At 58.6% G+C, this 11,132-nt stretch overlaps 2 protein-coding genes across 7 annotated transcripts; one reads left to right on the top strand and one right to left on the bottom strand.

The window, feature by feature from the left end:
• Window positions 1-321: 321 nt before the first annotated feature.
• Fgf22 (fibroblast growth factor 22) lies at window positions 322-3,244 on the top strand. Of its 2 annotated transcripts, none has more exons than XM_048459698.3 (3): window positions 322-801; window positions 2,087-2,190; window positions 2,290-3,244. In XM_048459698.3, exons 1-3 carry the CDS (start codon window positions 615-617, stop codon window positions 2,605-2,607), a joined length of 609 nt encoding a protein of 202 aa, XP_048315655.1. In that variant the 5' UTR covers window positions 322-614; the 3' UTR covers window positions 2,608-3,244. The 2 variants fall into 2 exon arrangements, with proteins under 2 accessions (XP_048315655.1, XP_048315645.1); XM_048459688.3 differs by having other exon boundaries at window positions 323-801; window positions 2,267-2,612.
• Window positions 3,245-3,830: 586 nt separating this feature from the next.
• On the bottom strand, window positions 3,831-10,898 carry Rnf126 (ring finger protein 126). 5 transcript variants are annotated; one of them, XM_085692540.2, is made up of 9 exons: window positions 10,741-10,898; window positions 6,752-6,810; window positions 6,588-6,651; window positions 6,208-6,452; window positions 5,699-5,767; window positions 5,563-5,632; window positions 5,123-5,216; window positions 4,925-5,040; window positions 3,831-4,508 (listed from the first exon to the last, which is right to left on the bottom strand). In XM_085692540.2, the coding sequence occupies exons 1-9, from the start codon at window positions 10,813-10,815 to the stop codon at window positions 4,359-4,361; spliced, it is 942 nt and encodes a 313-aa protein (XP_085548666.1). In that variant the 5' UTR covers window positions 10,816-10,898; the 3' UTR covers window positions 3,831-4,358. The 5 variants fall into 5 exon arrangements, 4 of the variants coding, with proteins under 4 accessions (XP_085548666.1, XP_087765565.1, XP_087765566.1 ...); XM_087909439.1 differs by lacking the exon at window positions 10,741-10,898 and adding an exon at window positions 8,178-8,322; XM_087909440.1 differs by lacking the exon at window positions 10,741-10,898 and adding an exon at window positions 8,178-8,493 and having other exon boundaries at window positions 4,368-4,508; window positions 5,127-5,216.
• Between the last annotated feature and the right edge of the window lie 234 nt (window positions 10,899-11,132).

Here is an 11,132-nt window from a genome sequence, read left to right as displayed (position 1 = left end):
GGGTGTGGCTGCAATGAGGAGCAGGTGGGAGGATGGACACACCGCCCTAATTCTGCTACCCAGACGCTGTCCTCTTGTTCTCAATGCCCCTAAGCTGGTGGTGACAGACCTGTCTGTCATGCTGCCCTCCATTCATCCCATCCCTTCCCTACCCATTCTTCCATGGCACAGCCCCTCCAAACGGGTAGCCTCAGAATCTCAAGGATGTCCTGTGCATGCTCGGCCCAGCTGGCCAGATTGACACCTTCTGAAATCTTCTGGTTTACTTCGTTGTCACGTGCCCATCTTTTATACGGTCTGTCTCCTAGCACTGTCTTTTGTCTGTTTCTTTGTGATTCCTTTCTCCTATCTCTGGTTTCTGTTTCTCTTCATATCCAGTCTCTGTCTTCAATTTCTGTTCCTCTGCGAGCTTGTTCTTGTGTCTCCCTCTCCACTCCTGCATCTGCACCCCGGATTGATAGCGACCCGCTTGCAGGACACACACTCCAGTGTGTATATGTGTGTGTTGCCCAGGTCGGTGTCCCCGCCCCCCCACGCCTATTGGACAACCGCGCACCTAGCCCCGCCCCTGACCGTGCAGCTGGGCCACCGCGCGCGGGCGGGCACAGGTCGGGATGCGCCGCCGCCTCTGGCTGGGCCTGGTCTGGCTGCTGCTGGCTCGGGCACCGGGTGCCCCGGGCGGGTACCCGCATCTGGAGGGCGACGTACGCTGGCGACGCCTCTTCTCCTCCACCCACTTCTTCCTGCGAGTGGACCCCGGTGGCCGGGTGGAGGGGACGCGCTGGCGGCATGGCCAGGACAGTGAGTGCTGGGGCGGCAGGGCGAGATGGGCACACCTCCTGTGGGCTCCGGACAAGGCTGAGGCCAGCGCCTGGGCTACGTACAGGGTCAAACTGAGACTGCCCATAGGAGCTGTGCATGCCCAGTGGGACCATGAGACAGGAATCCCGCTCCTGGGATTGCGACCTGTCTGAACTGGGGCTCGCTCTGTTCTCAGACACCCCTATTTGACAAATGAGGTAAGATGGATGCCCTGATCTCAAGGTCCTGCACAAGAAATGGAGCTGGGTCCAGACGGATCCCTGCCTTGCATATGAAAGGCCTTCGATAAGTGTTTGTGGCATATATGTAGGAAGAGGAAAGGCCACGGGTGAGGAGAAAGCCGGCGGTGATGGGGAGGCCACAGCTAGCTCCCTGGTGCTAACGTCTGGTAGGAGTTCCTGGGAGGGTTTGAGCTCAGCCCTGGGCAGGTGACAGGGCACTGCCCATCCCAGTGGCTTTCATCTGGGTTCCAAGGCCCTCATTAGGCCACACAGGACGAGGGCTATGACAGGGGACTGGCTGGGCAGGTCCATCCGTGGCAGCACAGTCAGGTGGGGTGGCCCCAGGCTGCGGAAGAGGCCCAGTAGAGTGACCTGGGCCCTTTAGTACTTCTGAGATTTAGACTCTATCTACAGGATAGGGATGGTAGGTGACAGGCTTGTGAGTTACTATGTGATGCTGGCCAAGAGGATACAATGCTAACCAAGATGGCCCGTTGTGATGGGTCTTCCCTGGGGTGGAGCAAATATACTCATTCCCTAAGGGACAGGGACAGAGTGATGTGGCTCATGTCCCCAGCATGGGCTCTCAAGCTTCTGGAGAGGGCCTAGAGGCCTGTGGTTGGGCTCACCTCCCTGAGCGGGTTCCTGAAGGGAAGCTGCAGCTCAGAAAGGTAGGGCTTGCCAGGACCATTCACAGGACTGAACAGACAGGGAAGTCCAAAGCTGGTTCTTTCAGTTCTGGCCCTCAGTTTCTCTTCTGGAAGTGGGTACAGTTGGCACCCTGACCCAGGGCTGTGTAGGCTCTATGAAGCAGAGGGCAGACGGCTGGTGTCCAAGCATTAAAAGATGGCCTGGCTCCCGCCCGAGGTCTCTTCTGGTTAGCACCTGGTGGTTGTGGGCAGACTCCTTCATCCAGGGAAGTTCCATGTTTGTTGTGGAATCCTGGCCTCCAGGGTCCACGCCTGCTGGGGTTGGAGACAGTGGTGATGGGACTAGGGAAGCCCGGTGGGGCTACTGCCTGACTGTTCCACCCCATCTCCCAGGCATTGTCGAGATCCGCTCCGTCCACGTGGGCACCGTGGTGATCAAGGCTGTGTACTCAGGCTTCTACGTGGCCATGGATCGCAGAGGCCGCCTCTACGGGTCGGTGAGTGATGGGCAGTACCCAGCGGGTGGTGATGGTTGGTGGGGCAGCCAGCCAGCCTCACATGCCCGCACTGTAGCGGGTCTACTCTGTGGACTGTAGGTTCCGAGAACGCATCGAGGAGAACGGCTACAACACATATGCCTCACGACGCTGGCGGCACCACGGCCGCCCTATGTTCCTGGCACTGGACGGCCAGGGCATTCCCCGGCAAGGTGGACAGACACGGCGGCACCAACTGTCCACACACTTCCTGCCGGTGCTGGTGTCGTCTTGAAGGGCTTGCTGGTTAAGGAAGCATGCACAGCAGAGGGGGCTGGAAGATCTGGAGTTGGTCAGCAGGGGTCCAGGCCAGAGATCCTGGACCTACATGGGTGTCTGCTAGCTGCCAGGCATGGAGATATGGCAGGGTCCCTATAGGGCAGGCCAACTCTCAGGGGATACACAAAATTGGCAGTTTCCACACATCTAGTCTGGAGGTGAGGACACTGCTGAGCTCAGGCTGACAAGTGCTCTGGGCACAGCATGGAGACTTGGAGGTGGGGACATACCAGGTGGCTAGGGGCCAGAGAGGGTGGACACCTATTGTCCCATGTGGTCAGAGTAGGGGACCGGAGCCAAGAGCATTTCTATTTCTTGCTCTTCCAGGGGGACTAAGCTTAGTTCTCACTCACAATCACCTGTATGCCCGCCCCACTCCAGAGGATCCGACTCTTTTCTGACCTCTGCAGGTACCTGCACTCATGTGCACATACCCTGCTTCCCATACACCTAAGATCACACACACATACACTTTTTTTTTTTTTTTGAGACAGAGTCTCTACATATCCCTGGCCGTCCTGGAACTTGCTCTGTAGACCAGGCTGGCCTCAAACTCACAGAGATCTGCCTGCCTCTGCAGCAATTAAAGGCATGCGCCACTATGCAGGGCTGACATGGGACCTCTGGACACTAGATGGGTTCACTGCCTGAGTTCCCTCAAGTCCCTGGGAGAGACTGAGGACACCAGTGTCAGCTTCTGTCCCAGAACCATCAACAATAAATGTCTTAAGCCTTAGTGAGCATGTTTGCTCGTCAGAAGCAGGATGCACGCACCATGTTAACAGGAATGGCCAAGGGTACAGTGCCAGCATCTCCAGGGAATGATAGTCTGCATGGTACCATGGATCCTTTTTGCTACCAGGCCGTAAGGGTGGGATGTGGCTGGCAGCTTTGTCATTTAAGCACCAACCTGAGAAAGCCAAGACTTGTGCCCCAGAGAACGATCAGCCGGCTGACGCCCCCAGCAGGCTGACACCCCGCAGTGCCAGGGCTCTTCACGGACTCTCAGGCGCAGAGCTGGGGACCTGCTCACCCCCAGACGCAGGTGAGCTCATCGATGCTTCGTCCAGGAAAGCAGTGTGTGAACAAGACTGAGGCTCCCTGGTCACAGGCCCTACCACATGGTCACCTACACACAGGGCTTGCAACAGACGGCTTCCCTCCAAGCGGCCCTGAAGGCAGGAGTTCAAAATGCCTTCTGCTCAGCACTGCCAAGGCTTGGGTACCTTCTGGCCTTTGCTAGAAGCACAAACCCACCCTGTGAGCTGCCCCACCGGGAGGTCATGGATACCCTGGCTGAAGGAAGACGCCAAGCCATGGGCTCTGCTTTTTGAGGAGGTGTATTTTAAATAGCTTTTCAGATAACACACATTTCCCTTTAAAAAAAAAAAAAGTCTGCTGAAGCAGTTTGTTCCTGGGTCTGCTGGTCACCCTTGTGGTCCCGAGGTCGGTGCTGGCCGGTGCTGTGCCCGGCCTCCCAGGGCATGTGGTGGGCTGGACCTGGCGACAGTCCTGCCGACTCTCCACAGATCATGCATGGCCGCACGTGGCTCAAATGTCCATTTATTTCAAAGCAGTAATAATTTAAAATCATAAAAACCCTTCTGCCGTTGAACATTTGGAGGGTGAGGTTAAAGACGGACTGAAGGCGCCTGCTGGGGACATGGGGCCCACGTGCGTGCCTCCAAATAGGAGCGGCCACAGCGAAGTCCATGCCTGTCGCAGCCTGGGGCCCGCCAGGTGCTGCTGGCCACCACGGGGCAGCACCTCTAGTCCATGGTCGTGGCGGTGCTAGGGCACCTGGGGCGGGCAGGATGACCGAGCCCCGGGGGTGGGTGGCCAGGTGGGACTCAGGAGTTGCTTGTGGCGTTCTCGTTGCTGGGCGAGCTGGACGAGGACGAGGACGAGGAGGACGAGAAGCCCACCCCAGTCAGGCCCGGGGGATTGGTGGCCGTGTTCTGTCCAGTGAGGCTCTTGCGGCAGACTGGGCAGCTGTCGTGCTTGAGAGGACAGAGAAGGAAGGAGTTACGAGAAGAAGGAGCAGGGCCTGGGGTCAGAGCCAAGGTTAACATCAGGTTCATGACCAGTCTGGCTCACAATCAAGAGTCTGTGTTAGGGACAAAGTCAGGGTCCAGGTAAGGTGGCAGATAGGCACACAACTCAGGGTCACCACTGAAGCCAACACTTACACATACTCTACCCGGGAATTGTTTCTGGGTCGGGGCAGAGCAAAGCCAGGGCTAGCATGAGGTCAGCCTTAAGGTCACAGCGGGAGGCAGGCACGGTAAAGGCTATGGCTAGCGTTAGGGCTGCAGACAGGATGGGCACAGGGTTCTGATTGACAGGCAAGCAGACTAGGGTTAAGGTCAGAGCTGTGTCTGGTTTTGGGGGCCACCTCAGCGTGTAGGGCAGTCACCTGCTCTAGCCAGGGCACAATGCAGCTGTCGTGGAACAGGTGGTTGCAGGGCAACTGCCGCACAATCTCACCCAACGCGTAGTCGTCTTTGCACACGGGGCACTCCAGCCCTGAGCCTGCAGAGGAAGCAGGTCAGTGAGAGGCACGCTGTGGCAGGGGAGGAACCCAGGAACTCTGGCCACCATCCTGTGAGCATACCCACGTGTTCCTCTGTGACGGGGACCGTGGGGAGGGCCTGAATCTTCTCCTTGTCTGCAGGTGGGGGGCCCGTGTTCTCAAATTGATTGAGGAGCTGAAAGACAAGAAGGAGCAGTGACCTGAGGGGGGCAGGGTTCCCAGCAGGGCGGTGGGGATCGAGGAGTCTCCACCTGCCCAGCTCTGCAAGGCTGCAAACCAGGACACACCAGGCCCTTAAACCTTAGAGCTGTCTGAGGTGTACAGCTTTAGTACAGGCCACTGTCCTTCCTAGGACAGCAGGCATCCTTCAAGAGGAGGGGAGAAAGGGACCAGTCACTGAGCTGACATCAGAGGGCGGGATGCAGGGGCCTCTGGTACTACAGAGCCTGCACCCATCTGCCTCACCAGGCTGGCCGGCCGACTTCTGGCCCCCCACAGATTCTGAGTGTGGCCGGTTGTACCTGTGTGATGATGGTGTCCAGGCCGTTGGCCCCCCAGGCGTAGTCCATTGGGTTCGAGTGCAGGACGCCCCTGGGGGGGAGAGGCCGGGTCAGGGGGCGCAGGGTGTGAGGGGCCAGGCACCCGTCCCCTACTCACCAGGGACCAAGGCCCAGGCTGGGTACAGCGGCCGGGGAGATGATACCATTCACAAGTTGCTGGATGATCCTGTGGGAGAGATGGTGTCACAAGCGCCTACAACGGCCAGCACCAGCAGCACCTCACAAGATAGAGCAGCTAGTCTTGGACTGCGTGATCTTTCTGTCTCCACCTCTCGAGTACTGGATGACAGGTATGCACCCTCTTACCCAAGGGGAGGGAGCCAATGGTGCAAACAGCTTTACAGGGACTCCTGATAGCCAGCAGCCATGGGCATGGCCCCAAGGACCTGGACCCCAGCCTACTTCTCTCCCACAGGGGACTGGGGATGCACTACTCAGGTCCTGTGGGTGACCCAGACTCCCTGGGTCCTGTCTAAGGAGAGAGGTGGCCAGGTGACTTCCTTACAGAAGCCCGGAGACTCAGGGCAGTGGAGTGTGCTTGCCTCCCATGTTACTAGGCCCCACTGTGGTCGTGAGGCCCTCACCAGGTGTATCCCGTCTACTCACCCTTCCAGTGTGGGGACACCTTCATGCCGGCCAGTGGCCCGCCGGGCAGTAAGGCGAGCACGGGGCTGCCGGGCTCCGTACCGATGCCGAGACTGGTGCTCTCTCTCCCGTCGGCTCTCAGGATCCCTGCCATCATCAGCCTGAGCCCCAGGAGGAAACGTGGGAATCTCAAAGCTATCATCGAAGATGCCGAAAGCAAACTGGCTGTACCCCTGAGGCAGCGTAAACAGGTGCTGGTCCACACTCTGTGGGGAAGAGGCAGTGAGGCCGCCACATACCGTGACAAAGGGAGAAGGTATGGGAAACAACCGTCAGGGCTAGGAAGAGCACCATCAAGTATGGGGCAGGGGAGGACCTGGGGACTAGGGACCCTGACTCACCTCAAATGGCTGCCGGTTCTGGTCGGTGGGGGCTGTGGAGGGGGCAGAGCTGTTTTCTGTGTTCCTGGGGAGAGAGAGCCTGTCAACTGCAGCTGAAGTCCCTCTTAGGTCCTCAGGTCAGAGAATGCCAAGGTTACAGTAGCCCCCCCAGCCCTGATCACTACCTGGTCTCTTCTGGAAGCTCCTCAATGAAGCCAGACTCGCACCTTGGGCAGATGTAATCCTGTGGGAGGCAGGGTCAGTATGAATACCCATCACAAGCCACAGATGGCAGTTATATCTAGCCTGCGCCGAGGGACATAGGGCTACAGGGACAGCTGCCCCGCCTACAGCCTTAACAACTCTAGCACGCTGCTAGGTCTTCCCAAGTCTGGACTCCTCCAATGACCTGCTATCCTGGTGAATAGCGGACACAGTGTACACTCCACAACGACAGGGCCTACAGTTCCTTCTTCAGACACACAAGGGTGGACACGGACAGCTAGGGACTCGTGTAGGCACAGCAGGAGGAAAAGCCTTCCTGAGACCAACTGCAAGCTGCATTTGTGCTTCTGGTGAGAAAACTCATGGACCCAGAGGCTGAGTCACCCTTGGGGACACTACCACACACGGGAAGTCCCAACAAGTGTAGAGCGTGCTTCCCACAAGGCCACGGCCGGTGAATGCTAAGGCGGTGGTGCAGGCAGGCAGCCAAGACCACGGGCCTCGGTTGACAGAACCTAGACCAGCATGGCTACGGGCCTGACCACACTGGGCTTCACACAGCACGTCCCACACTATGCCCCTGCCCCAGCCAAAAGCAGCTTGCAAGCTGTTGGACAAGAGTAGAGCGGGCAGGGAGGGTGATACATGAGGCTGGCTTACCACCCTGTAGACACACTCCACAGACGGATGCACCGCCATGAACGTGTGAAGGGGCAATGCCAGCCAGCACGACTCAGCTGACCTGAGACAGTCAGCAGACCCAGGGCAGCCTCATTAGAGCTGGGTGGTCACACTATCGGAGGGGCCAAAGTCTGACCACCACCACCTCTCCGGACACAGTACAACATCAGGTCTGGTGGCCTCTCCTCAGCTGCCATGCCCAGCCACCCCTCACTGGCTCAGAGGAGGGACACAGTTAGGGTGGGCTTATATCCACTGCCAATGTCTGTCTCTCAGAAAGGTACTTGCTCACCCCTCACAGCAGCTGGTGCCAAGGGGGACCCAGCAGAAGTCATTCTGCCTTGCCTGGTTCTATTACTCTGCTCTTGATGGTCCCAATGACAACGCGCCCAGAGAAGATCCCCAATAGAGACCTGAGGCTACAGGATATCCATACAACATGGGGTGCCCTATGCTCAGGTGACTCCTGTTATAACATATTCTGAAGGACCACTCTGAGTGCCACAGGGAAGGCAAGGGACAGGTTCCAATCATCTCTGGCTAGTATCACTGGCCTGCAGACTGTTCTTCAGAACTGATAGGGCGTGAGGCACGGGAGTCACAGGCCCAGTTCCCTGCCCATGGCTCCTAGTGTAGAAGCATCACCCTTGGGCACATGCATGTCCCACATCCCCAGAAGACGTACAAGCCCATGCAGCACCTTACCCAGCGCACGGCCATGCCTTCTCCTACCACACCCACCGAGCCTGGGCCACTGTCTGTTGGAGTGGTTCTGCCCAGAACCCAGGCCAGGCTCCACGTCATGCTAGGTATTGTGTTCACACATGCAGCAGGCACTGGTCCCTCGTCTACTTCCTTTGACCCATGAGGCTGTGAGCAGGTAAAATGAGGAGCCAGGCTGCAGGTGTCTGTGTCTGCACACGGAAAGCCCATGTCTGCACCTGGACGTCACATGGCCTCCACCAACACACCCTGAAGAGGATCAAGTCTGGGCACGCACTGCCCACAGCCTCTGGCTCTAGCCAACTCATCTGCTCCCTACTGATACATTCCCAACCAAGCAAACTACCCGTCCAGCACCCTGAAGCTCTGCCACTGCCTGGCAGTCACAGCCCCACGGGCACCGACAGACAAACTGCCTGTCAGAGCAGCAGTTCTCAATCTGTGAGTCGGGATAACCCCTGGGAGCTGAGCGGCCCTTTCTCAGGGCACATCAGACACTGAGTGTCAGATGTTTGCATCACAATTCCTAACAATAGCAAACAGTTATAAGGTAGCAATAAAAATAATCTTACGGTTGGGGTTACTACACACGGTTGGGGTTACTACACACGAGGAACTGAATTAAAAGGTCACAGCATCAGGAAGGCTGAGAGCCTCTGCGCTGGAGACCAGGATGCTGCTCACTTGTCTGGAGTGGGCAGCACATTGGACAGCTGATGACACAGGGCAGCCCAGGATCTGTGAAGGTGCCACCGCTGGAAGTGGGATCTACAGCATCCAACTCAGGTGTCTAGAGCAGTAGCTGTCACTACAACTGTGAACACGGCAGGTCCTCTCCTGGGTGGCCTACCCTGGAATGTAGACCTGGCCCCAGCTCCCTTTAGCATGCTACCTGCTCATACAAAAATCACCCATGCCGCCGTCTAAGCACTTGTCACGCCCTGGCGGCCTACAAACCCTGTAAGAACAAAGACCATGCTAGATCACTGGGACTTACAGGAGGGCCCTTGCCAGGCACGGTGGCATTAGAGGTCAGGGTCCTCCGTGTCCAAAGCCACAGGGTCAGCACCTGGAGCTGTGCTGGCCCCAGTAAGAAGCAGCGACAGCAAGGTGTGCGCCTGGGTCAAGCCATCTCCTAGCAGAGAGACCCAAGACCCACGCTCTGTTCCCAGAATTCACAAGGATGGTGAGGAGGCTGCACAGCCCCCAGTCCAGGCAGAGCTGGGGGGACAGGGATGAAGCTCAGCAGAGAAGCAGAAATCACAATCAGGGAGATGCCCACAACGTAAGTCTGCAGGGCACTGCAGACACCACTCTCCCTTCAGCCTGCTTTGCTTTGTTGTTGTTTTGCTTTGTTTTCTTTTTTCTAGACAGGGTTTCCTGGTGTTGCCCTAGCTGTCCTGGAATCCATTATGTAGACCAGGCTGGCCTAAACTCCACTTGCCCCTCCTTAGTGCTAGGATTGAAAGCATGAGCCACGTAGCCTGGTCAAACTGAATTCTGAAGAAAGTCACTGTCACTACCCACAGGGGCAGTGTGCAGGGAGACACGAAGAAACTGTACCAACTCTCACTTCACCCGGACTGCCCATGCATGATCCAGATACCACTCCATCACCTTCACAATGGCAGTGTGACTTACACCAGACCAGGTACTGCTTCAAAGGGCCTACCCAAGCTTCCTTTTCTCAAAAAGCAGGAGCTGACTCCACGCCTGGCCTGGGAAGGCGGTAGCAGGCTTCAATACTGGGTGATGAACCCTCCAGAGGGCGAGCCTCAAACCTAGGTATGAGACAAGGGATGATGGGGGTGGGGGATGTTGGGAGGATGCTGCCCTGGGAACCTAAGAGCTACCCACCAGGGTTTGCACAGACAGACCTGGGTAAAGGGGAGATCTGGTTGATACCAGACACAAAAGTAGTCAATCACTCTCAACAGGTTTGCAAAAACCCTGGGAGGCACGGCCAAAACTACCCTGAACTGGATGCAGGAGGCCCCAAGATACCTAAGCAGGGTCCTCGGGGTACACATGCCCAAAGCCACCTTGACGAACCAGGAGGCTTGGAGATACTCTGGTGGGGTCCTCGGGATACATCTACCCAAAGCCACCAGGTAACAGCAGGAAGCTTGGGGACACCCGGGTAGGGCTCTGGGGGTGCAGCTGACCAAAGCCACATTGAAGCAGTAGCACAAGGCCTGTTACAACCAGGTGGGGTGTCGGTGCGAACAGACCAGACCCCCCCAGACTGCGGCGTCGGATTTGTAGCTTCTATGGGCGCAGCTGCGAGGCCCGGGGCAGCGCTCGAGGTCGCGCTGCGCGTCCCCGCGTCCTGGCCACGCGCTCGGCGACCGTCCCCGGCGCGGAGCTCAGCGTCCCGATCCCCGCTGAGTCCGACCAACGCCACACGTCCCGCCGAGGGACCCCCCCGCCGCAGCCCGGGGTCCTCGGACCTGCCCGCCACGCTGCTCGCACGCCACCGGGTCTCAGCTTCCCCCCTAGCCCGCCTCGCGCGCACAGCCCCGCCGCCCTCCCGTCCGGACCTCACCGGCAGGCGAGGCACGATCTCCACCGAACAGCAGTGGCAGAAGTACCGTCCGGGCTGCGGCGATGCCTCGGCCATGGCCACCGCCGCCTCCGCGTCGCCCGCCCCCCGCGCGGCGCCCGCCGCCGGCCGTTTGCTGCTCCCTCGCCGGCCGACGCGCCCGCGCACGCTCACGCATAGCACGCACGGCACGCACGTTCAGGCGTGGGGCTCGTGGAGGGACGCGGGCGACGCGCTGCGGGGGGGGGGTGGCTGCCTCGTGGAGGACAGTGGCCGCACTAGGACAAACTAGGTACGGCCGGAAGTCGGAGACACGGGCCGAGCGAGAGGGGCGGAGCCTCCCGACCGGGCGGCGGAACCTAATCTCCTTGGCAACCGGGGCGGAGGTGGGCAGT

This window comes from Myodes glareolus, chromosome 8, assembly GCF_982192425.1.
Source record: "Myodes glareolus chromosome 8, mMyoGla1.1, whole genome shotgun sequence".
NCBI lineage: Eukaryota > Metazoa > Chordata > Mammalia > Rodentia > Cricetidae > Myodes > Myodes glareolus.
The sequence above is the reverse complement of the archived record's forward strand: the minus strand, read 5'-3'. Positions and strand labels throughout refer to the sequence as shown.

Bases quoted from the DNA above. Each gene is read 5' to 3' on its own strand.
- Fgf22 (XM_048459698.3), top strand. From the start codon at position 615: ATGCGCCGCCGCCTCTGGCTGGGCCTGGTCTGGCTGCTGCTGGCTCGG. The intron at 802-2,086 runs GTGAGTGCTGGG...CCCATCTCCCAG, and splicing joins CTGGCGGCATGGCCAGGACA to GCATTGTCGAGATCCGCTCC. The intron at 2,191-2,289 runs GTGAGTGATGGG...TGTGGACTGTAG, and splicing joins GAGGCCGCCTCTACGGGTCG to GTTCCGAGAACGCATCGAGG.
- Rnf126 (XM_087909439.1), bottom strand. From the start codon at position 8,276: ATGACGTGGAGCCTGGCCTGGGTTCTGGGCAGAACCACTCCAACAGAC. The intron at 5,041-5,122 runs GTATGCTCACAG...CTTCCTCTGCAG, and splicing joins CGTCACAGAGGAACACGTGG to GCTCAGGGCTGGAGTGCCCC. The intron at 4,509-4,924 runs GTGACTGCCCTA...TGTCCTCTCAAG, and splicing joins TTGTGCCCTGGCTAGAGCAG to CACGACAGCTGCCCAGTCTG.